The sequence below is a fragment of the Labeo rohita genome, chromosome 22 (genome assembly GCF_022985175.1).
Source record: "Labeo rohita strain BAU-BD-2019 chromosome 22, IGBB_LRoh.1.0, whole genome shotgun sequence".
Taxonomy (NCBI): domain Eukaryota; kingdom Metazoa; phylum Chordata; class Actinopteri; order Cypriniformes; family Cyprinidae; genus Labeo; species Labeo rohita.
The window spans coordinates 46,193,142-46,217,932 of NC_066890.1; the positions used below are offsets into that span (position 1 = coordinate 46,193,142).

At 38.2% G+C, this 24,791-nt stretch overlaps 1 protein-coding gene across 1 annotated transcript; it reads left to right on the forward strand.

Moving 5' to 3' along the window:
* Positions 1-3,802: 3,802 nt before the first annotated feature.
* LOC127153644 (uncharacterized) lies at positions 3,803-24,106 on the forward strand. Its single transcript, XM_051094851.1, has 18 exons — positions 3,803-3,935; positions 8,980-9,306; positions 9,559-9,903; positions 9,998-10,126; positions 10,258-10,287; positions 10,559-10,588; positions 11,010-11,030; positions 15,517-15,543; positions 16,840-16,863; positions 17,086-17,115; positions 17,388-17,411; positions 17,740-17,769; positions 17,920-17,946; positions 18,324-18,353; positions 18,508-18,537; positions 20,621-20,659; positions 20,899-21,072; positions 23,503-24,106. Exons 1-18 carry the CDS (start codon positions 3,890-3,892, stop codon positions 23,523-23,525), a joined length of 1,386 nt encoding a protein of 461 aa, XP_050950808.1. The 5' UTR covers positions 3,803-3,889; the 3' UTR covers positions 23,526-24,106.
* The last annotated feature ends 685 nt before the right edge of the window (positions 24,107-24,791 follow it).

The window sequence follows — 24,791 nt, forward strand, 5'->3', positions numbered from 1 at the left end:
GCATTTGCTGTTGTTTATGCTTGATAATGATAATGATCACAACATTCAAGCTCTGAAAGGGAAAAGTATTATAAATGCACTATTATGTTGTTCAAATCAATTCATACCATATATGTCAAGTCTTTGCAACAAACGCTAATTGGGAGGTTTAGGCTGTTTTGTTGTGTTTCTTTTACATTTCTTTTAATAGGTCACTTAGATTTTTTCTCTACTGGTCAGAGTAGATATGTTTGTTGTTTTGGCTTTTGCCCCATCTTGAAGCCTTGCAATCGTTACACATTTATAAAATAAACCTTTTTTTTTTTTAACTATATTTCAACGTATTCTTAATACATTAGGCTATAATTTGCTTATGTAATTCAATGTTCTCCAACAGGAATGTTCTCCGCTGTAACAATAATGTTTTCATTAACAAAATAAGACAATCAGCATTGCTTGAACAAACAAATTTATGTTGGCTAAACAAAGTATCTTTACTGAGAAAAACTAAAAACAATTGTTGAGACAACTCAAAAGTCTTGCTGCATTGCCTTGTTTGTTTGTTTTTTTTTACATTTTCTCAACTATTTAGTTTTTGCATTGCACAAGACAAATTCACGAGATGACAGGAAATTGCAGAGACTATTAATGAGAAATTGGTTCAACACTGCAGCTGGAATTGCTTGCAAGTTCAGTGCTTAACAGGTTGTGGATCTGTCTCATAATGTTTAAGAGAAGTCAGACTGAAAGCGCACTCTGGGGGTGACATAAATGGAGTGTATACCACTACACCATTGCCCCTCAGCAGAATGCTCTGTTTGAATAGGCGTAGTGGATTGTCGACTCAGAACTAAATGCTCACTGCTATGATATTGGCTAAGTAACATTCATTTTTCATAGATGGACATTGCTGTAATTTAGATTTACAACACATAAACATCTCAGCACATATTAAACCATCTGTAAAAAGACACAAAGCAATAGTGACGGTGTAATGAAAACTCATACATTCTAACACCTATCAGACTGTTTGGTCTTCAAAAGGCACTATCTTTTCAAAAACAAGCATTACAGGCAAGCTATCTGCTTTAACACCACTTTTATCAATTTGGAATCTTTTGGCCTCTAGGACTTTCCACATTGAATATTATTCTTCAAATCCTTGAAGGACATTTCCAGAGGTATATTCGAAATCAATTCTCTTAACTCTGATACCTTTCCCTTTAATCCTTCCACCATCAAGGCTACTCATTTTTAAAATCATCTCCTGCTGTTTCATTTAGCATATTTTATTTTCCCTATTTCTTTTTCAGTTGCTTTGGTTACCTGAACTGGATGAATTACTGAGCATAACAATAACTTTCCACTCTTCCTGCTGGTCATCATCTGATCTACTGGTCTAGACCTTTTCTAGCTCCAATCGTTTTACCAGTTTTTTTGCAGAGATTACTTTCTCTACCACTATTCGCTTCAGACCATGATTTTTTTTCTTGCCATTTTTAGTTTGGCTAACCTCCATATCCACCATCACCAACTGATCCCATTGCTACACTCACGGTACAATTTGATTACAATCCGCCTTCATACCCAAATCCGTCTTAACCTGTCCCGCTCAAACGGCGACTCCTTCTCTGTTCTGCAACAGCCCTCACCGGGATAACGACATTTTAAAAGCGCAAACCTTAGCGCTAGTGCAGAAGAGCACCTGAGATTTATAGCCACACGTTGTTAAACGCAACTCTCACTGAACTTCACAACAATATGAAGATTGACTTTTCATTCTTGTTCATAAGCGTTCTAATTCGAATTCTAGTTTTCTTTAAAGCTTTCCGTTTTACTTTATGCCAGGATAACCTGGCCTGTGTGACAAGTCTGAAAAGTGATTCAGCGCTAAACAGGATTAAAGCATTAGCTAAAATCACAGTTTTTTTTTTTTTTTTTTTTCCGTGGTGTTTAAGGAAACCTGTGTTTAAATCCCAGTCTGTCATATAATTGTGAGGGTTTTATAATATATTTATGAAAATATTTGTAATATTTTTGTATGTTCACATTCTATTCAATTTTTGTTATGGCACTTATATTCTTCTTCTTCTTCTTCTTCTTATTTGTCTGGGAATTGTTTGTTGTATTTCCTCATTTGTCATTTTTAATGAATAATAAAGCATCTGGTAAGTGTTGTAGTGAATTTTGCTTTCACCAACCTAGGGAGGCGAAATAGTGTAGTGATGGGTACTCATGTCACAGCTGACGTTATGATTCTTGGATCACGTGTCACTTAATGTGTGGTTACATCACATAAGAAAGATTGGTGGGAACTCTAACTTGTACAACCTTAATGTATTATCAACACAAAGAAGACACAAGTATAATAAAATTAATTTTACTAACAAAAGATAGACAAGAGCTATCAACAACTACTAAATGAATACCCTGAATGAAAAGGCATAAAGTGCATAAGATGCATAAAATACAAGTGATTATGTTGGGTGTTGCTATGTCAGAGCTACTGTATGTTATCTGGAAAAGTAAACTGTTGCTACTCTGAAATAAATAAGGTGAAGAACCTTATTACGCATCAAACAAATAAGCAATTATTTGTTATCAACTGAAATTAGCTATATAATATCCAATGTAAATTAGTATCATGTATTTTATATACCGATAAAATACAACAATGCCAAGGTCTCTGAAAGAGATTTAGAAATGATATTCACGTTCTCTGTGGTTGAGTGAGCAGTCTGGTGGCGGTGGCCTTGGGATCCTCCCACATTTATAAAATAAACATGATTTTTTGGTTGCTACCTCCACACATCACACCATTTTATTCTGTTACATGTTCCTCCAGCCCTAAACTATAATGGGAACACAACAATTTGAGGGTTCATCTGTTTTGTTTTCTAACATCAGGTTGTAATCTGCTCAATTGTTGGACAATCAGATTTGTAAATGGTAATTTTTTTTCTCTAGTTCAATCACTGGATATTTTGTTTTGTAGAGTCATTTACATACAAATATAATGTTATCCATTCTAGAACATTTCAAAATAACAAAATAAGACAATCAGCATTGCATGAACAAACAAATTTGTGTTGGCTAAACAAAGTATCTTTACTGAGAAAAACTAAAAACAATTGTTCAGACTCAAATGTCTTGCTTGCCTTATTTTATTTATTTATTTATTTTTATTATTTACATTTTCTCAACTATTTAGTTTTTGCAGTGCATGTAACACAAATGCAAGAGAAGACAGGGAAATGCGGAGACTCTTAATGGGGAATTGGTTCAACACTGCAGAATTGCTCTTAAGTTCAGTGCTAACAGGGTGTGGATCTGTCTCATAATGTTTAAGAGAAGTCAGACTGAAAGCGCACTCTGCAGTGACAGAACACTGAAATAATGAACTGGCCAGGCCAGAGTCCAGATCTAAACATGATTTAAAATCTCTGGAAGATCCTTGGCCAGAAAGCTATGGCTAAGAAACCCACTACAGTTACTGAATTATAGAAGTGTTATTATAGTGGAAAAAGAGTGGACCAAGAGAACATCAGTGCAGTGTGAGTAACTAGTGATGTCCTGAGGCGGCAGATGTGCTGAAAACATTCAAAGAAAGGGCCTCATTTTCCTACTCATTTTTGACAGCTGTAACCCTCCAAAAGTTTAGTTGTAATCTTCTTTAGTGCTACAGTGCTACTCTAATTTTGAGCACTGTGTTTTTTACGATTTTCATACACAAAAATATCATAATCCTGTCTCAACGTGTCACGCTCAACTCCTCTGTGTTCTGCGACCGCCCTCACCGGAATAACGACATTTTTGAATCACACACCTTAGCGCTGGTGCGGAAACTCACCTGAGATTTATAGCCTAATCTGCCTTGTTAAACGCATCCCTCACTGAACTTCACAACAATATGAAGATATGTTTTTCAATTATTTTATTCTTGTTCATCACAGAAGGTAAGTGTTTAGTAATTCGAGTTGTTTTTGTTTGTTTTTTTAATGCTTTCGGTTTTACTTTATGCCGGGGTTTACTTGGCCTGTGCGACAAATGCTGTCTTCAAATGCTCATTTACTCGTTCATTTTCATAGAACAAACTATAAAGTTTTTTTTTTTTTTTTACATGAATATGCTATAAGTTCCTTGATATCACTGAAATACAACATAAAATAATTTGGCGAATCATTCAAAAGCTGCAAACTGACAATCAAACACACACACACACACACACACATTAGCAGCTACATTTGTTAAGTAATAAAACGAATGTTTACCCCTTGTGAAATTCCTAATACACCCCTGTACTGGTGCTGACGCATAGCCTATATTGATGGGATATTTTTCGTTCTGACTGAGACATAAGAGAGATTTACATATATGCGTTTGGCCTGCGGTCCCCACAATGTAAAAAAATAAAATAAAAAATAAAAAAAAAAGATTAAAAAGAGTAAATGATGTTTATCTGAAAATGTAACGATGCAAACATTTTTTTCTGTAAGGGGTAGGTTTAAGGGTTAGGGTTGGGTTAGAAGATAGACAATACCGTTTGGTCAGTATAAAAACTATAGAAGTCTATGGAAAGTCCCCACAGTTCACCAAAACAAACGTGTGTGTCTGTATGTGTATTTGATGGAAATTAAGACTGGATACATCAATTTCTAAAAGAAATGTGCATCTGAATTGAAAATTAAATCATAATTAATAGAAAAAGTAATTTTGGGCCATTTTCCATTGTGGTACATTGCCATATGGCAACATTTTCCTAAATACCCCCTCAAACATGTTTATTTATTTATTTATTTATTTATTTATTATGTAATAAAAGCTTATGTGGAAAAAAAAAAAATAAATAAATAAAAATCATGGTTAGAACATAATGCGTACCATAGAGGGATATATATATATATATATATATATAGGCAAGGCAAGTGTATTTATATAGCACATTTCATACACAAAGGTAATTCAAAGTGCTTTACATAAAAGGAAGTAGAATAATCATAAAAACAATAATAAAAACAATAATCACAAAAAAGGAAGTAGAACAATCATAAAAACAATGATCACAACAATAAATAAAAAAATGTAAAAACTGATTGATATAATGATTTAAAAATGATTTAAAAATTGATTTAAAATAAATTTAAGACAGCTAAAAACAGAAAATTATTATACATAATGCAATCAGTTCGGACGAAGCACAGTGCTCATTCAGTAAATGCACAGCTAAACAGATGAGTTTTGAGTCTAGATTTAAATATAGCTAATGTTTTAGCACATTTGATCTCTTCTGGAAGCTGATTGCAACTGCGGGCAGCATAATAGCTAAAAGCGGATTCCCCTTGTTTTGTGTGAACCCTTGGTATTTCTAACTGACTCGATCCTAATGATCTGAGTGGTCTGCACTGATATTCAGTGAGCATATCTGCATTGTATTTAGGTCCTAGGCCATTGAGTGATTTATAAATGAGTAAAAGTACTTTAAAATCAATTCTAAATATAACTGGAAGCCAGTGTAGGGACCTGAGGACCGGTGTGATATGCTCAGATTTTCTGGTTCTAGTCAGAATCTTGGCAGCAGCGTCTGGACGAGCTGCAGCTGTCTAATGATTTTCTTGGGAAGGCCAGTGAGGAGACCATTACAATAATCCACCCTGCTTGTGATAAAGGCATGAACAAGTTCTGGCACATCCAACTGTTTATTTCATCGATGCATTGGCAGAGGGAATCAATGGGACTGTAGTCATTTGGCGATAAGGCTAGGTAAATCTGGGTATCATCAGCATAGCTGTGATAGGCAATTTGGTTCTTTCTCATTATTTGACTTAGTGGGAGCATATACAGGCTAAACAAAAGCGGCACAAGAATTGAGCCTTGAGGGACTCCACATGTCATGGACGTCCACTTAGACTTATGCTCTCCTATACTCACATAATAACCTCTCCCTTCTAAGTATGACCTGAACCAATTGAGAGCCATCCCAGAAAGCCCGACCCAGTTTTCCAGTCTCTCTAGAAGAATGTTATGATCGACAGTGTCAAACGCAGCACTAAGATCTAGTAGTACCAGCACTGATATTTTGCCAGGATCAGAATTTAGGCGAATATCATTTATTATCTTAACGAGCGCCGTCTCTGTGCTGTGATGCGGTCGGAAACCAGATTGAAAATTGTCCAGGTATCCATTTGAGTTTAAGTAGTTGTTCAACTGATTGAAAACTACCTTTTCAATAATCTTGCCTATAAAAGGAAGATTAGATATTGGTCTATAGTTGCTTAATATGGTGTTATCAAGATTGCTTTTTTTCAGAAGGGGCTTAACAACTGCAGATTTCAGGGAGTTTGGAAAAGTCCCAGAAAGAAGTGAAGTGTTCACCACTTCTAAGAGATCTGCTTCTAAACAGTTAAACACACTTTTGAAAAAAGATGTGGGACGTGTGTCAAGGTTGCAGGTTGAGGATTTAAGGTGCTGTACTATTTCTTCCAAAGTTTTGCTATCAGTTGCTTCAAAAACAGACAAAGTGACTTCTTTTTGAAATTGCGGTCATATCTGTCTAACCTCTGCATAACTTGAGGATGTGCTAATCACCTTTCTGATATTAATGATCTTCTCTGAAAAGAAGGAGGCAAACTCATTGCATTTGCTGTCAGAGAGCATTTCACTGGGAATCTGACTTGGGGGGTTTGTTAGTCTCTCAACAGTAGCAAAAAGAGTGCGAGTGTTGTTTAGGTTACTGTTTATAAGGTTTGAGAAGAACTTCTGTCATGCTGTGGCTAGTTCCACATTGAAAGCATGAAGGCTGTCTTTATAGATGCTATAGTGAATTTCAAGTTTTGTCTTCCGCCACATCCGCTCAGCTTTTCTGCATTGTCTTTTCATACTCTGTACTGCTGTTGATTTTCTCCAACATGATTTTTGTCTGCCAGTCGTCTTACTGACTTTCACTGGTGCAATATCATCAATGACATTCTTAACTTTTGAGTTAAAGGACTCCAGGAGAAGATCAACAGAGTCTGCAGAAATGCTTGGCATTGAAGATATAGCCTTCATAAACAGCACACTAGTGTTTTCATTAATACATCTCTTTCTGACAGAGACGGATCTAGATTCAGTGGTAGCAGAGATCAATATATCAAAGAAAATACAGAAGTGATCTAGTGCTGCATCCTTAATGACAATAGATGAAATGTTTAGACCCTTACTAATGAGTAAATCAAGAGTGTGTCCACGATTGTGTGTGGGTCCACGCACATGCTGAATCAGGTCAAAAGTGTTTAAAACGGTTATAATTTCTTTTGTAGTTTTGATTTCTGCATTTTCTATGTGGAAATTAAAATCCCCTGCAATAGCAAAACAGTCAAACTCTGAGGAAATCATTGGTAACAGTTCTGTGAACTCTTCAACAAAGGCTGGAGAGTATTTTGGAGGCCTGTAAATAATGTTAAATAGAATTCGTGGAGCACCTTTCAGCACAATCCCTAGATATTCAAAAGACAAGTACTGACCAAATGACACTTGCTTACATTGATAGACATCTTTAAATAGAGCAGCTACACCTCCACCTCTCCTAACAGCTCTGCAGACACTCATGAAAGTAAAGTTAGGAGGGGCTGTTTCATTGAGGACTGTTGCACTGCAGCTGTCTTCAAGCCATGTTTCAATTAGAAACATAAAATCCAGGTTGTATGTGGTTATTAAGTCATTGATCAGAAATGATTTATTTTTTAGTGAGCAAATGTTTAAAAATGCTAACTTGATGCCATTACTTTTTGTCTCTAGAGCAGTCTTAGTTTGATACCTAATAGGCCGCAGATTAGATGGGTCAGCTGTACGGCTTGAGAAGGCCTTACACTTTCTATTACGTGATAAAACAGCTGTCATATATATATATATATATATATATGAAGAGTTCAGATGCAAAAGCCTCTAAATCCATCTGACGTATTTCTTTAAAAAGAGCATTTCTTTCTGGCTACTGTGTATAGGTTTCTATGTAAGTACTGGCACTCCCGATTGGGCTGAAGCTGGAATTTTGTGAGTTTGGTATATGTGTCAGAAGCATTCACTCAGTATCATTATCTCATTTTTGACCAAGATGGCTTTTAGCTGGTTTTGCATCTTAACTCTTCACACACATACACACACACACGTGCACAAACACACTCATTATTACGGTCACTGAAGACTAACTTATCCTCATTGTCATCACATGGAAGAGGCAACTCAGCACTCTTCCTATTGCCCTTTCCGTAACATATTGTTGTGTTCATGTTTTGCAAAGACTAAATAATTTCCTTTTTTATACATTTATACACATATACTACAATAAACACTTCAAATAAATAAATAATTACAATCAAATTATTGATTTTACTATCTATAAAAATTCCCAATGGGGAAATACATTACTTCAATTCCACTGTGGTACAGTGTTGCCATATGTGGCAACATTGATATTTTCTCATTTTACAGAAAAACTATGTTAGATAATATTGATTTCTGAATAAACATATGTAATTTACTAACCAAAGATGATGCAAAAAAAAATTAAAAAATCCCCCTTGAGAAGAGAAGATCGGAAATTAGGTTTACAGAGCAATTTCTGGAGCACTTCAACAGGTGTCCTCCATGTTGGGGTGACAGTGGAAAGAAAGTGTTTGAAGGAACATTCAAATGTCATGTGGCTTAAAAACAGCACATCATTGACTACCTTAAGGCCGCCCTTTTAATTAACATATTGCAATATATATATATATATATATATATATATATATATATATATATTTTTTTTTTTCAGAATAAAAAGGAAATAAGTGGAAAGTAATTGTTGCCATATGGCAACACCGTACCATAGAGGGATATACATATATATGCCACGTATCTTGAGTTTTTTTTGGGAATTATTTGTTTTATTTCATTATTTGTAAGTCATTTTTGATAAATGATAAAGCATCTGGTAAATGAATAAATGCACATCCTTGACTGTTTCTGTTTGTTCTGCAGGTGTGTTTGGTGTTGATCCAGATAAAGTAAAGACAGTGACAGAGGGAGATTCTGTCACTCTTCAGGCTAATTTCACTGAAATGCAGAAAGACGGTCTAATAGAGTGGATAGTTAATGGCACTAACATAGCAACAATCAATAAAGGAACTGGTAAAGTTAAATATAATGATGATAAATTGATGGTGATGTTTAGCGACAGACTTAATCTGGATCCAACTGGATTTCTCACCATCTGGAACATCAGAATCAAACACTCGGGTGAATATAAAGTAGGGAGCATCAGCACTGCAGGCATCAAATCCCATATGTTCAAAGTGATTGTGACAGGTGAGTCAATTAAATCTGTTGATCTAGTAATTATCAAGGTAATGGACTACTATACTGTCTTATTTACTGATGACTTAGGCTTTTGGGGCTGGGTTTGTTTGACTTCAGGAAAGTCATAGCTTAAGATAATTATATGACAATTATACATTTGGTATGCTAGTTTTACCTGGAACTTAGAATCAGTAAAATGTAATGTTTGCTATTTAATGTCTGGGCAACTTGTCATCTCTGGCTGTGAAACTATTTGTGCAGAATCCTTACTCAAGTCTGTTGAAGATAAATATGAAACAAAGGCATTGTCATCAACAAAGGGAAATTCTGAGACTCTACACAGTGAAACTGAACTACAGAAACATGATCTAATACTGTGGAGATTTGGAGCTGAAGGATCTCTCATTGCTAAAAGTGATACAGAAGACAATCATACATCATACTATGCTGGTGACGACAGGAGATTCAGAGGCAGACTGGAGCTGGACAGTAAGACTGGATCTCTGACCATCACAGACCTCGAAACTGAACATGCTGGGGAATTTAGACTAAAGATCATCAGTGACAGAAGGATCTTATTCAAAAGATTCATTGTTACTGTCTCTGGTAGGCTATATTCTATATTCTTTCAGTACAACTCTACAAATCTAGTGTCTACTAATAATTTAGATATTATATCTGTCTCTCTTTATAATTGCAGTGCCAGGTTTGCCACCAGGTGCTATTGCAGGAATATGTGCTAGTATTGCTCTGCTGGTGGCTGCAGCTATAGCTGCTGGTGTTGTGATTTATTTTCGGCACAAGTTCTCTGAACTAAAAAAACTAATAGGTAAGTCATACAAAAGTCACACAGATGAAGATGAACCATGAAGAATCACATAGTATTTCCTCAGTGTTTTTGACATGTTCATCTTTACTTATAATCTCCTTATTTTTGTTTTGTGCTGCTGTGACATGAAGCAAAGGTCTCTGAACAACTAGAGAAACTACGTAAGTATTGCAGCCAATGCAACAGGAGAAACATGAACTGTATTATGCTATGGTGGATTTTGGGAATGTATAATATAATTTATACTCAGTATTTCTCATTTTTACCACAAGTTCTGATTAAGTGTGTGATTGTTTAGTGTTAAGCTGAATGACATTAGTATACTGATGACTGAATCTCTGTGTTTAAAATGCTGAATTTACAACAATCTCAGTTATATGTCCTAATTTCTGTCTAATTTCTTTTTTCTGTGTGTGTTGCTGTGACATGAAGCAAATATGTCTACAGATCTAGAGCAATTGTGTAAGTATTACAGTTGATACAACAAGAAACTATATAATAAAATAGCTTCATTTAAAGCAGAGTCAACAAATCACTGGCTGCATTTGGAAGCTTACGCTGCTTACTTGCCTCACTGCATTACCTTTGCAGGCAGTATTTGTACACAAAGGCACCTTACAAAATGTATTTCAGATGAGCTTCTGACTTAGTGTAATGGTTTAATGATCTGCAACAAAATAAAGTGAACTTCACTGAAGTGATTCCTCATGGGCCATAAATGTTTTCATCCATGATCCTTCCATTTCTCCCAGACCTCCATGAAGTGTTGAGATTGTGGAAAAAGCCAGTAAAAGAATCCCAGTATCTTCTCAGTGTTTCATCTGTTTGTTTGTTTGTTTCTAATCTCCTCTTTTCTGTTTCTATGTGCTGCTGTGACATGAAGTGAAACTCTTCAAAGAGTTGTGTAAGTATTAACACTACAGCAAGAGAAAACATAATATAAAAATATAACAAAGAGGTACTGTATTGTTTTTTGTTAAATTACATTGGTGATTTGACTTTTAATCATATAGCATTACTGTTGTAACGGGGTGAATGAGACGAGATGCGAGCGGATCCATATGCAAGCTTTTATTAAAGGGACGTGACAAAGACATGGTCAGGCAGACAGGGTAAATCAATGGCAGACAGGTGTATGGACGGCGAGACAAGAATAATCCTTAAACAGGCGAGGGTCAAATCAGCGGCGAACGTTATCCGAGAGGGGCTAGGCAAGAGAGTGGTCAGACAAGCGAGAGATCAAAACAACGAGGTAAACAAGGAAACTAGACACGGGGAAAACTAGGAGAAACGCTTTGTAAGAATGAGAAACAATTCAATACTCGGCGAGGAGTGACAGGAAGACCGGGGTATTTATACAGTCTCTGATTGGACGGGGGGGAAGTGCAATGGCTGATGGGGAGTGTAGTCCGGGGTGTAGTGTGGCAGTCCGTGCGTTACAAAAACGCAAGAGCGACGTCTGGTGGTGAGCGGTCCGCAGCTCACTGACCAGATCATAACATAGCCCCCCAAAAGAGCGGCTTCCAGACGCTCCAAACAAACCACAGTCCAAGGGAGCGGTGGGGCGGGGGTTAGACAGAGCAAGGGCCGGAGGGCCAGGTCCCTGCGGAGGACCCGGTGATTGAGGCAGGACCGGCAGAGCAGGAACCCTCCAGGGCGGAGCCGGAGGCGGGACGGGCGACACAAGAGCCCTCCAGGGTGGAGCCGGAGGCGGGACGGGCGACACAAGAGCCCTCCAGGGTGGAGCCGGAGGCAGAGCGTGAGGCGCAGGCACCCTCCAGGGCGGAGCCGGAGGCAGAGCAGGAAGCAGAGCAGAAGGCGCAGGAGCCCTCCAGGGCGGAGCCGGAGGCAGAGCAGGGGGTGCAGGAGCCCTCCAGGGCGGAGCCGGAGGCGCAGGAGCCCTCCAGGGCGGAGCCGGAGGGAGAGCAGGAGGCGCAGGAGCCCTCCAGGGCGGAACCGGAGGCGGGACAGGCGACGCCCGAGCCCTCCGAGGCGGAACAGGAGGCGGGGCGATCCTCCAGGGCGGAACAGGAGGCGCAGCGGCCCTCCGGGGCGGAACAGGAGGCGCAGCGGCCCTCCGGGGCGGAACAGGAGGCGCAGCGGCCCTCCGGGGCGGAACAGGAGGCGCAGCGGCCCTCCGGGCGGGAACAGGACCCCGCTTTACGATCTGGGACCTGGGGAAAGCAGAGACAGAGGAGACAAACAGAGAAGGGAGAGAAGCAGAGAGCTTGTAGGGGGACGCCACCTCCAAGGGAGGATCCACAGCCATGGCTGACACCTCTGGAGGTATTGGCGCAGCTTCTCCGACCAAGTGGCACTCTGGAACAGGCTTGTGACCAGGCGAAAACTCTGGAGCTGGCTTGTGACCCAGCGGGAGCTCTGGAGCAGGCTTGTGACCGGACGGGAGCTCTGGAGCAGGCTTGTGACCGGACGGGAGCTCTGGAGCAGGCTTGTGACCGGACGGGAGCTCTGGAGCAGGCTTGTGACCGGACGGGAGCTCTGGAACAGGCTTGTGACCAGACGGGAGCTGGGGCGGAGCAGGAAACCGCGTTATGGCCTGGGACCTGGAAACAGCAGAGACAGGGGAGGTAGAGAGAATATGGGGAGAGGCAGAGAGTCTGTAGGGGACGCCGCCTCCACGGGAGGATCCACAGCCGAAGCTGACACCTCAGGAGGCATTGGCGCGGCCTCTCCAACTGGCGGGGGCTCTGGAGTAGGCTTGTGCTTGGACAGGAGTTCTGGAGCAGGCTTGGGAGCAGACGTGACCCCAGAAGCACAATGTGCAGCCCACACACACCAGATGGCAATAGCCATTAAGGGTAGAGCAGCAGCGGGAGGTTGTGGTGGGTCCAGGGCGCTGGCTATCCCGATAGGCTGTGGTCTTGGGATGTCAGACGAGATGTGACTTGACTTGGGGTCTGGTGTGACTTGACTTGGGGACTGGGCATGACCTGACTCTGGGCCGTCAGACGGGTCATGGTAAGGCTCTGGGTGGCCAGACGAGACGTGGCTTGAGTCTGGGCCGTCAGGCGGGGCGTGGCTTGAGTCTGGGCCGTCAGGCGGGGCGTGGCTTGAGTCTGGGCCGTCAGGCGGGGCGTGGCTTGAGTCTGGGCCGTCAGGCGGGGCGTGGCTTGAGTCTGGGCCGTCAGGCGGGGCGTGGCTTGAGTCTGGAACAGCCGCCTTGACATTGCTCGACTTGGAAGCTTGACTGGACTTGGAAGCTTGACTGGACTTGGAAGCTTGACTGGACTTGGAAGCTTGACTGGACTTGGAAGCTTGACTGGACTTGGAAGCTTGACTGGACTTGGAAGCTTGACTGGACTTGGGAGCTTGACTGGACGCTGAAGCTTGACGGGACGCTGAAGCTTGACGGGACGCTGAAGCTTGACTGGAGACGGAAGCTGCATTATGACAGGACCTGACAACTAGGCTTGACTCACGAGGATCTGCAGAGGCCTGGCTTGCTTCAGGAATAACAGCTGTAACGTGACTTGGCTCAGGGACGACAGCTGTGACGTGACTTGGCTCAGGGACGACAGCTGTAACGTGACTTAACTCATGAGGAACAGCTGTGACTTGGCTTGACTCGTGGAGAACAAGAGCTTTGGTTTGACTTGACTCTGTTGTTTGACCGGACTTGGAAGCTTGACTTGACCCTGGGGTAGCAGCCGTGACGTGAAGGAGCGCCATTTTAGCTGCCCGTACAGCCATCAGGGGTGAATCCAGCACATGTGCCATCATGATAGGCCGCGATCTTGGGATGTCAGGCGGGACGTGACTTGACTCAGGAACCACGGCTGTGACTTTGCTTGACTCGGGAACCGCTTCAGGGAGGGCGGCCATGATGGGTGTAGACTCAGGAGCAGAAGACATGGCGTGAACAGGCTGTGACTTGACGGAGATGTCCTGAGCAGGCTGTGGTTTGGCTGACGTGGCGTTAGCGGGCGCCGGCCTGACTGACGGGGCTTTAGCGGGCGGAGGCTTTGGCGTGGCAGCCATTTTGTGCAGTGGCTCTGGCGTGGCAGCCATCTTGTGCAGTGGCTCAGGAAAGGTGGCTGTAACTTGACATGACGCAGGAAACACGGTTGCAATCTGACTTGACTTGGAAACTTGACTTGACTCAGGAAATGTAACTGTACCTTTAAATGGCTCTTGAGTGGCAGCTGTGACATGAAGGAGCTCTGTTTTCGCCTCCATCTTGTGAACGGGCTCTGCAGTCACCGCCATTGTGTGGACGCGTTCCGACGCGGCCGCCATTTTGTGAACGGGCACCGCTGTCGCCGCTACAGCGTTAACGCGCTCCGGCGCGGCCGCCATCTTGTGCGCGGGCTCTGCTGACGCCGCCATAGCATGAGCGCGCTCCGACACGGCCGCCATTTCTCGAGCGATCCAGGCGGCAAACTTGTTTGTGGCGTCGTGATCCGGCAAGACCGCTAGTTTGCGAGTGGGACGCGCGGTCGCCATTTCCGCGTTGTCGCGTTCCCTCTCCGCGACCCCCACAGTGCACAGCGAACCCACACACAATAATGCAAAGTTCAGGAACGCCTCCAACGACGAGCGCGGACCCTGGCGTCTCAGTCGCGCACGGAGGGGCTGGTTCACGCCGTCACAAAACACCTCAATCTTTATACAGTCCGGGAGAGTGGAATAATTCGAAATTGCAATAAACTCACGGATATACTGTTCGAGTGTGTGTGTCTTCTGTTTGATCCGGGAGAGAATTCTGTCTGTGTCCGTATCGGCTGATTGTCCGGGGGTGAAGCTGCTGGATCCTGTGTTGGCCGAGTATTCTGTAACGGGGTGAATGAGACGAGATGCGAGCGGATCCATATGCGAGCTTTTATTAAAGGGACGTGACAAAGACATGGTCAGGCAGACAGGGTAAATCAATGGCAGACAGGTGTATGGACGGCGAGACAAGAATAATCCTTAAACAGGCGAGGGTCAAATCAGCGGCGAACGTTATCCGAGAGGGGCTAGGCAAGAGAGTGGTCAGACAAGCGAGAGATCAAAACAACGAGGTAAACAAGGAAACTAGACACGGGGAAAACTAGGAGAAACGCTTTGTAAGAATGAGAAACAATTCAATACTCGGCGAGGAGTGACAGGAAGACCGGGGTATTTATACAGTCTCTGATTGGACGGGGGGGAAGTGCAATGGCTGATGGGGAGTGTAGTCCGGGGTGTAGTGTGGCAGTCCGTGCGTTACAAAAACGCAAGAGCGACGTCTGGTGGTGAGCGGTCCGCAGCTCACTGACCAGATCATAACAACTGTATAAAAAGTCATGCAGATGATGAAGTGATTAGTGTGTTTCTGTCATATTCATCTGTTCATTCACTTATAATCTCCACATTTCTGTTTTTTTTTTATGTGCTGCTGTGTCATGAAGGTGAGATCTCTGAAAAAAAGGAACAGCGTAAGTATTAAAACTGCTGTATAGCAACAGTTTTATTGTGAAGCAGTAGTTTAGAAATGTGCTATGAAAATTAAATATATAGTGCAATAACTCATTAACATTATAGAAGAACCTCAAGGAACATATGAAGAGTTCATTTGCAAAAACCGATAACTCCTTTTTATTTATTTATTTATTTTTATTTTTCTAGAAATCAGGTTTTTTTTTATTGCGCATTTCAAGTAATATCAATCAAACTGCAGTCGGGTTGTTTTGATTAAGTAACAATAACTTAAATACAGTTTTTTTTTTATTTATTTTTTTTATTTATTTATACAAATTAAAAGTTTGCTTTATAGCAAAAGCAGATAACTCCACATTTCAAGTTTTAGAGTTAAAAAAAAACACTGTTTAATGTTTGTCTCCTCAGATGACAATGTAAATGCCTCACAAACGTTGTTGTTGTTGTTGTGATCATAGACTATATGCTATGATTACACGCAATACACGGACCTTTTCCCTCACCATTGTAATGCGCTGCTTTTGCAAGGTTCTGTGAAAACGTTTCAGCTTATATTTTCCTTTACGCCCTAAAGAAGATATTACAGGTTCATCAAGTTCGTCGAAATTATGCATTATCGATCAGTTTTAGTCAGCTTGGACGAAACTCCTCTCAGCCAGCAAGTCTTTTCAAAGTGGAAGTAGCTTTGTCACCTGACCTGAATACAGCGCGCTGATTCGCCAAAGTAGACTTATCGGCTTCTGTTCACAAACACAAGGACGCTTGTCGGCTTCTGCAATAAAACCTGAACTCGCGATGCCTTGGAAGTGGACAATACCGGCTTTTTTGACAAAACGTGTTTAGGCTTCAGATCGCGTTATATGTGGAGAATGCATGGCAATCAGTTTGTTAATTAATTAATTAATTAATTCATTCATTCATTAATTCATTTAGAAAGTGGCGTTTTTGTTTTTTGCAAATAAACTCTTCATATTAAAATAATAACAAAATTCGTGTTATGACCCCTTTAATGCCTCCTGAAATAAGAAGAGAAGATAAATCACTAATAATAAACACTGTAATATTTTATAGTATTAAAAAAGTCAGATTAAAAAAGATTTCATGTTGACTTTAGCACATACAACATAACTGTAATTGTTACTGATCATTGATTTAAAAAAAATGCAGATGATGAAGTGATTATTAGAAGCACATGAAGAATCACACAGTATCTTGCCAGTGTTTCTGTCTTGTTCATTTGATCATTTACTTATAATCTCCTCATTTCTGTTTCTATGTGCTGCTGTGACATGAAGTGGGTGTCTTTGAAAATGAAATAGGTAAGAATTTATACAGTGAAAGTAAAAATGAGCATTATTATGCTGAAGTAGATTTCTAGATAAGTAAATGTATAATGTCCAGTATTTAGCTGCATGACATTAATAAACTGACTGAATCACATATACACATACAATATTACAACAATAAACAAAATTTTTTTTATCTGTTAATTTACTCATAATCTCTTAATTTCTGTTTATTTGTGCTGCTGTGACATGAAGCGAAGATCACTGAAAAACTAAAGAAGATGTGTAAGTATAGCTGATACGAGAGAAAAGTGCGCTTTATTGTGCTACAGTACAGTTCAAGTGTATAATATAGCTATGTTTTTAAACCCCAAGTTCTGCTTGTGTTTTTATTTTAGTATGGTAAGTAAATGTCTGATTGTTCAGTATTAAGCTGAATGACATTAATATACTGGTATCTGAATCTCTGTTAAAATGCTGCAATAAACTCATTCAGACCTGTATGATTACCATTTCTGTTTCTCATTTCTGTTATTATGTGCTGCTGTGACATGAAGCCCATCTCTATGAAAAAGAATTACGTAAGTATTACAGCTGATACAGCAAGAGAAAAAGTAGTTTTATTGTGCTACAGTAGAGTTTAAATGTTTAATAATTGTAACAATCATTAAGCAATAATTTGTCAATAAGTAGTTATTCAGTGACACGTCATCACTGAACTAATTTTAAAACAACATTAAATGCTGTGGGAAACATTGTTTATTGTTAATTCACTTTAATGATCATTTAATGTTCACACACAACATTACTGTAATTGTTACTAATCATTATTTGAAAGTCATGCAGATAATGAAGTAAATCACTTATGATTTCCTCATTTCTGTTTCTATGTGCTGCTGTGACATGAAGCAAAGATCTCTGAACATCTAGAGCAACTGCGTAAGTATTACAGCTGATACAGTGCCATTATCAGGTCTTTGTGATTCACAGCTATATTTGATATCTAACATGTCAGTGTTTCTGTCATATTCATCTGATCACACATGTAACATTTGTTTATTTGTCTGTTTCTTTGTGCTGCTGTGACAGGTGAAGAGAAGATCCCTGAACGACTGTGTACGTATTAATACTAATGCAGCAAGAGAATAATCAGTTTTTGTGCTACAGCAGTGTATAAATGTAAAATGATTTTTTAGTTTATATTCATAATTTTTACTATAAGTGCTGCTTGTTTAATTTAATAATTATTGCAATAATTAATGAAGTGTGGGACTGTCCAGTATTGACATTAATACACTGATGACTGAATCACATACATCATGTGATATAAATCATTATGGCAGTTGTTACTGATCATTAATAACAAGTAATTTACATCACAAAGTGATTATTAGAAGCCCATGAAGAATCACACAGTATCTTCTCACATGTTTACCTGTTCATTTACTCATAATCTCCTCATTTCTGTTTTGATGTGCTGCTGTGACATGAAGACGAGATCTCAGAAAAACTAAAGGAAATGTGTAAGTTTTACCGATCGCTTTAATAAAAAGTCATTTAGATGATGAAGTGATTAAAAAAAACACATGGAGAATCACACAGTATCTTCTCAGTGTTTATGACATGTTTATTCATTTATAATCTCCTTATTTCTGTTTCTATGTGCTGCTGTGACAGGCAAGAAACCTGTACAACAAGACCAACTGCGTAAGTATTACAGCAGACACAGCAAGTGATTTTCCCATCGAGGGAATTTCAAAGACATGTCATTGGTTTCTTTGTCTTCAGGAGACTGAATGTTTTCTGCACATCTCCTTCTGTTTGTAGCATGTCTCTCCACTTTTTGTTACCCACAAGCAAATTGGGTGAATCAAATACAAATCTAACATGAAGAGCTCATCATTATGAGCACTTTCCTTAATGGTGGACCTTTAAAGATCGCCATAAACTAGACTCTCAGAAATGAGGTAGAAGTTAGGATTTTTGAACTTAAACATGTTTTGGCTTAAAACTGTAAAAAAAAAAAAAAAAAAAAATTTCAATAGCATTCCACTATAGAAAAGTGGAAAAAACATCTCAGTATGTCTGCTGTCATCTTTCAGAAATGAAAATTAATTTGGAGGCGAGTCTGAGCAGTAGTGATTAATTTGGAGACTGAGGTTGAGCAGTAGTTATTTATTTGGAGCCTTTAATAACATTTTAATAACAATATTAATAGTATAGTTATTAGTTAAAATATTTTATTTAATTTTATAAATTAGTTTATTTATAAATGTCTAAAATGTTATAAATAAGTCCGGGCTTCGGGACAATTTTCACTTCATAGTTCAGACGCGGGTCGGGCTTCGGGCCTGTTTTAGGCTTCTCCTTATTTTTATATTTTGCATACACCAATTATGGTGATGAAAATGATTTCCGCGCTGGTGGAAGCAACAAGAGACTTCACTTTCGAGACCGGCTCCGAAAGCGTTTAGTGTCTCCACCAGCAGCAGCAAATCAGCGCAGCTGAAAGAGATCCGCGCTCAAGCTCACGCAGTAGGCTGAAACTTGACACAAAGCACCGGCAAACATAATCACAATGAACGTGTCGGGGAAAATATTAAGGAGATATTTGAATTATTTTTATTTTTTAATAAACCAGTGTTTTCTGAGTCAGTGTAGTAAGGATGAAGTTGCCCATCCAGACTCATCATCTCCTCTTTGGACTCGCCTTTAGAGAAATGCATCTTTACAGATTACATTGAAAGACTTTTTGTTTTTGTGAAAGAGTTTTTTGTTTTATTTCGTTAAGTAATAATTTCAGGCTTTCTATAGATATATGTATCATGTCTGTGAGGTATGTATTTGCTGAGTTTCGGTTCATTTTTCTTTTTTTTTTTCTTCTTCTTTTTTTTTGTGAAGCGCTCCCGTTGAGGCAATAAAGGCACCGTTTGCAACGTTTTGTTGATATTGTGAGTGCACGCAAATACAAGTAGACCCTTAACAGTTCCGAATGATGTATTATTCTTACCTTTATGAGCAAAAATGAAGGAATATTTTAAATTGTTTCCACTGAAAAAAATGCAAGTGATCGCGATGGCGCTGCCATGTTCTGCAATGCAGCTTTAGCTTCCACTCTCCGCACAAACGATTGGGTATGGGTCTAATAGCGCACATTTATCTAAGTTTAACGTTGAAACTAACATTGTTTTATACTTGAACTCTTTAAGGCCTATACCGTGCAGGGCTCTAATGAACATTTAACCCAATACTTTAGTTATAATGTAATGTCTGCAACAGAGAAATGTAGCCTATACCGTGTATCCTGCTCGTGAAGCTTGTTCAAATATAAAGCTTAACTTATATGACCACAGCTCTCTGGATCAGCGGTTGCCCGAAAGCAGGTTTGATTTAAATATTCCAATGTGATTGCGATTTCCAAGGTTTTATAGACATGCGAGATCGCGATCTTTTAATGAATAATCCATATGCTTCCGCCATCCAAGGTGGAGACTATACAGTGTTTAAGTTTACGTTTGTACTTTATTCAATTTCTGTAGTAATCTAGTATTGCTAAAATATAAATTAACATTAACAAATACTGTGGAAAGTATTGTTTAGTGTTAATTCACATTAATGATGGATTTCACTAATGTTCACACAGCATTACTGTAATTGTTACAGGCTATTAAGATAAAGTTGTGCAGATGATGAAGTGATAATTAGAAGCACATGAAAAATCACACAGTATTTTCTCAGGGTTTTTGTCATGATCATTCTCTAATCTCTTCATATCTTTTTCTGTGTGCAGCTTTGACAGATGATGTGGAGACCACTAAACAAGAAACATGTAAGTATTACAGCTGATACAGCTGTATACAAAATATTTCTAAACTTAAAAAAAAAAAAACTTGCCCTGTTATTTTTACTATTATATTACTGTATGTACAATACAAAGCATTGTTTGAAACCCCACAGCCCCTCACCACCAATTTCAGCCTATTTTTCTGTGATATTCATGTAATTTCAAACTCTGATGTTCGTATGTAAAAACAGTCTGATGTCTGCTTTGTATTTCTCTGTTTCCAGGTGATGATGTCACAAAAGAAGAGACAACGAGACCAGAGATGGAGGAAGATGAAAGGGAATCACACATTTATGTTGAAGAGACTGCCATAAGTAAAACGAGAGGAAGGACACATGGTGGGAGTTTCAAACTAAAGGAAGGGAAGAGCGTTGTAATCAGAGGTGAACATACACATGGTGAGTCGTTGTCTTTTAACCCTTGTGCGGTCCTCGCAGTACGTACGACACTTATGGTCTTTGGGGTCTTTTTTGACCCCACGCAACAAAAATTAATTTTGTAACAAAATAATAGTTAAAAAAAATATATATATATTTTTCTGTTCATTAATGTTTTTACTAAATTTGTGCCATTTTCGGAGGATTTATTATGATTTTTTAAAATGTATATAAATTAATGAAAATAAATATTTTAAAAATAGGTTTTTACACAAAAACAGCTTTTTGTGTAAAATTCACTTTATGAAAGACCCACATTTTTAACTTTCATTGATGGTATACCATGGACCATTTGACATGGTTTGGTGTAAGATTTTTGCCCATCATTTGGAAAATGCCCCTTTAAAAATTATCATTTTTACCAGTAGATGGCTGCAGAGCTCCACTATTTACTATGTGCTATTTGACTAACTGAAAGTCAGGTTTTTTTTTTTTTTTTTTTTTTGTTGGATTTTATCTTGTAATTTCTATTGTTATAATTGTTATAATTGTGATTTTATTTTATGTAAATATCAATCCAACTGCAAAACTTGTAAAAAGATACCTTTTAGTTGGTCAAATAGCACAAAGTAAACAGTGGAGCTCTGTAGCCATCTACTGGTAAAAATGATAATTTTTTTTATTTTTAAAAGGGCATTTTACAAATGATGGGCAAAAATCTTACACCAAACCATGTCAAATGGTCCATGGTATACCATGAATTAAAGTTAAAAATGTGGGTCTTTTATAAAGTGAATTTTACACAAAAAGCTGTTTTTGTGTAAAAACCTATTTTTTAATATTTATTTATTAATTTATATATATTTAAAAAATCATAATAAATCCTCTGAAAATGGCACAAATGTAGCAAAAACATTAATAAACAGGAAAAAAATATTTGTTTAAAAAAAAAAAAACCTATTACTTTGTTACAAAATTAAATTTTGTTGCATGGGGTCTCTAGAGACCCCAAAGACCATGAACGTAACTTTTTTTTTAACACTAACATAAAATCAAGATATCACTCCAATGAATTTTTTTTTTTTTTTTTTTTGAAGATCTAGATAGTGCCCACAGGTTCAGGAAGTTTCATGTCATTTCGACAAAGCGAACATTTTTTAAAAATTAAGCGAAAGTCATTTGCGGGTCAAAAAGACCCCAAAGACCGCATGAGGGTTTTAATTTTATATTTTTAGTAATTTTTAATAGTTTAATTGCTTGGTACAAAAAAAGAGACTCATGAACACCCATCATAAAAAAAAACAAAAAAAAAAAAACAGCTGTGGATTATCCTGGTAATGATACACATTATTAAGAAGTCAGTGCTATGTAAAATTTTATAAATTCAGTTATTGTTTTGTGTTATAAAGACAGCATTTTAAACCGACATGTTCAACAAGAGTTATTTTAGCAAAGTGTATATATATCTTAATCAGAACTATTTCACTCCTGTTATATAGTGCTTTTGTCTGTGTGGCACACATTTCTGTGAAATTTAACAGTTTAAAAGCTAGTAAAAGCTGCTGTAAACTAAAAATTAAAAGTTCTTAAGCGAAATCCATTGGGCATCTTGAGATGGACCTACCCAAAACTGCCTTCATATATTTATTTTTAAAAAATAAAAATCTTTTCACATTATTCTAAACCTGAATGACTTTCTTTTGAGGAATATGAAATAAGATTCAGATTCAGTTCAGCAGTAATCTTTATGCTGCTCTTTTTGCAAATAACAAAATTAGATTTTATGTCAATCTCCAAAAAGGACCAAAATCAAAGTCAAATTGTGAAGAGCAAACCCATCATTATTTACTAAAAGTATGCCATCAGCCAAAGTTCTCAAATGTACTCAAACTATTTTTCCCCCTAGTTTACATGTGACCATCATGTCTAATAAATGTAAAGTTTCATTGTCTAATTTGTCTGTGTTTGTTGTTAAAAAAAAGATTATATGGAAGCGAATTGAAAGAGCTGAAAGCAGGTGAGAGTTTGTGGTTTGCACTGAAACTCTTTAGCTGTAAAACAAGATCATTATCTGATGTGTGATGTAGCTTCATTCAGTTGCTTCATTTCAAACACTTTGATCTGTACATACTGTAAACCTCTGAACACAAAGTGCCAGATAATCAGAAATAAATGCAAGTGTGTTTGTCCTGAGAGAAACTGGTTCTAAATCTTTCAACGCATCAAAAATGTCAAGGTGAACTTTACTTTTAAATTTGCATGTTGCGTGAGTTCACAAATATAAAGTTCATTTGCGAAAAAAAGAGCATGTGGTCAAACAAGATTTAACTTATTAACTTATTAACGGTAAATTGAAGGTAAAGTATTGACAGTTTGATTTCTTATTACTATAGGATTGGTTTCCAGATTTCTTTCATTTTAATTTATGTGATTGTTTCTGTTTCCTTTTAGAAACATCAGTCAAGTGTAAATGAAAAAACACCTTTAATGAGCTGAAAGAAAGAGGATGGAGCGAATAAGCAGCAGCAGAAGAAACACCTTTAAAGTTTAGTAAGATAAGACACTTCCACCAGTGTCAATCACTGTGACATCATCAACATTTCAGCTCTGTCTTTTGCAAACCTCTAGAATCCAGTTGTAGTGTTTAAAAAGCTTCTTTGATTTCAGATAAACAGAGAAATGTGTTGATGAATACACAATTTGTCCCCAATTTGCAAATTATATCAGCAGTCTCTTGGAGTCTTACACTTCAGCTAGGTCACTATCTATGCCTTTTCAGCAGTAGGTTCACAATTGTGGAATGTCTTGTATATCTGGCAGGCTCCTTCCATTTTTTAGTCTGCCTTTTGAAAGTAGAGATTTGATTTGCAGACCTCTTACAAATGTTTATTTTATTTGTGTGTTAGTTATGTGTGTGTATTTTTTTCACTTTGGACAACAAAGTTGCATTAGTGCTATGTAAATAAATAGAAGTTACAGTTGAACATTGAAACACTACATACCTGTTACCTTTTTAACATAAAACAATTTTGATTATAGATAGATAGATAGATAGATAGATGTTCAGCTTTGATCAAAGTCTTTCTCAAGACCATTAAATAAAGGTGCTTTAAAAGTTTTATATTATTGAAGAACCATTAATCAAATGTTCTTTAAACAAATCTCTTTCTTAAAGATAATCTGAAGAAATCTTTTGCCAAAATAACCTTTTTTGAAACAAAAGGTTCTTCACAGTGATGCCACTTTAAGAACCATTTAGACAAAAAAGTTTTTTAAAGAACCATCTCTTTCTTACCTTTATTTGAGTGTAACCTTCTCCTCATGTTCATAAATAACCATTTTACAAGAAACAGAAAGTGTTTAATTCAGTGTGATGCTTTTGCTGGAACCATTTAACCAAACTAACCTTCTTCTATGGCATTATACTGTTACTTTTCATTTAAACTGTAACCTTTGCATGTTTATACAAATTAAAATCATACAAGATATCCAAAGTGTTTTGAATGTTTTTCCAGTTTGAAGTGTTAGTGCTGGATGAAATTGAACCAATTACTAACCTAAGTTACCATTCTTTATACTGTTACTTTTCATTTAAACTGAAAACTTTGCACGTTTATGTTCAATTAAAATGCTTGAATATGTTATCCAAAGATATGTTTTGAAGAAAACCTGTTTTTCCATCCCGGAATTTGAAGTGTTTGTCTCTTTTACTGTTAAAAATTTGGGAATGGGTTAGTGAA

Excerpts from the sequence above, each read along its gene's own strand:
- LOC127153644 (XM_051094851.1), top strand. The coding sequence starts at position 3,890 with ATGAAGATATGTTTTTCAATTATTTTATTCTTGTTCATCACAGAAG. Across the intron at positions 3,936-8,979 it reads ATTCTTGTTCATCACAGAAG|GTGTGTTTGGTGTTGATCCA; the intron begins GTAAGTGTTTAG and ends TTTGTTCTGCAG. Across the intron at positions 10,589-11,009 it reads TACAGATCTAGAGCAATTGT|TGAAACTCTTCAAAGAGTTG; the intron begins GTAAGTATTACA and ends TGTGACATGAAG.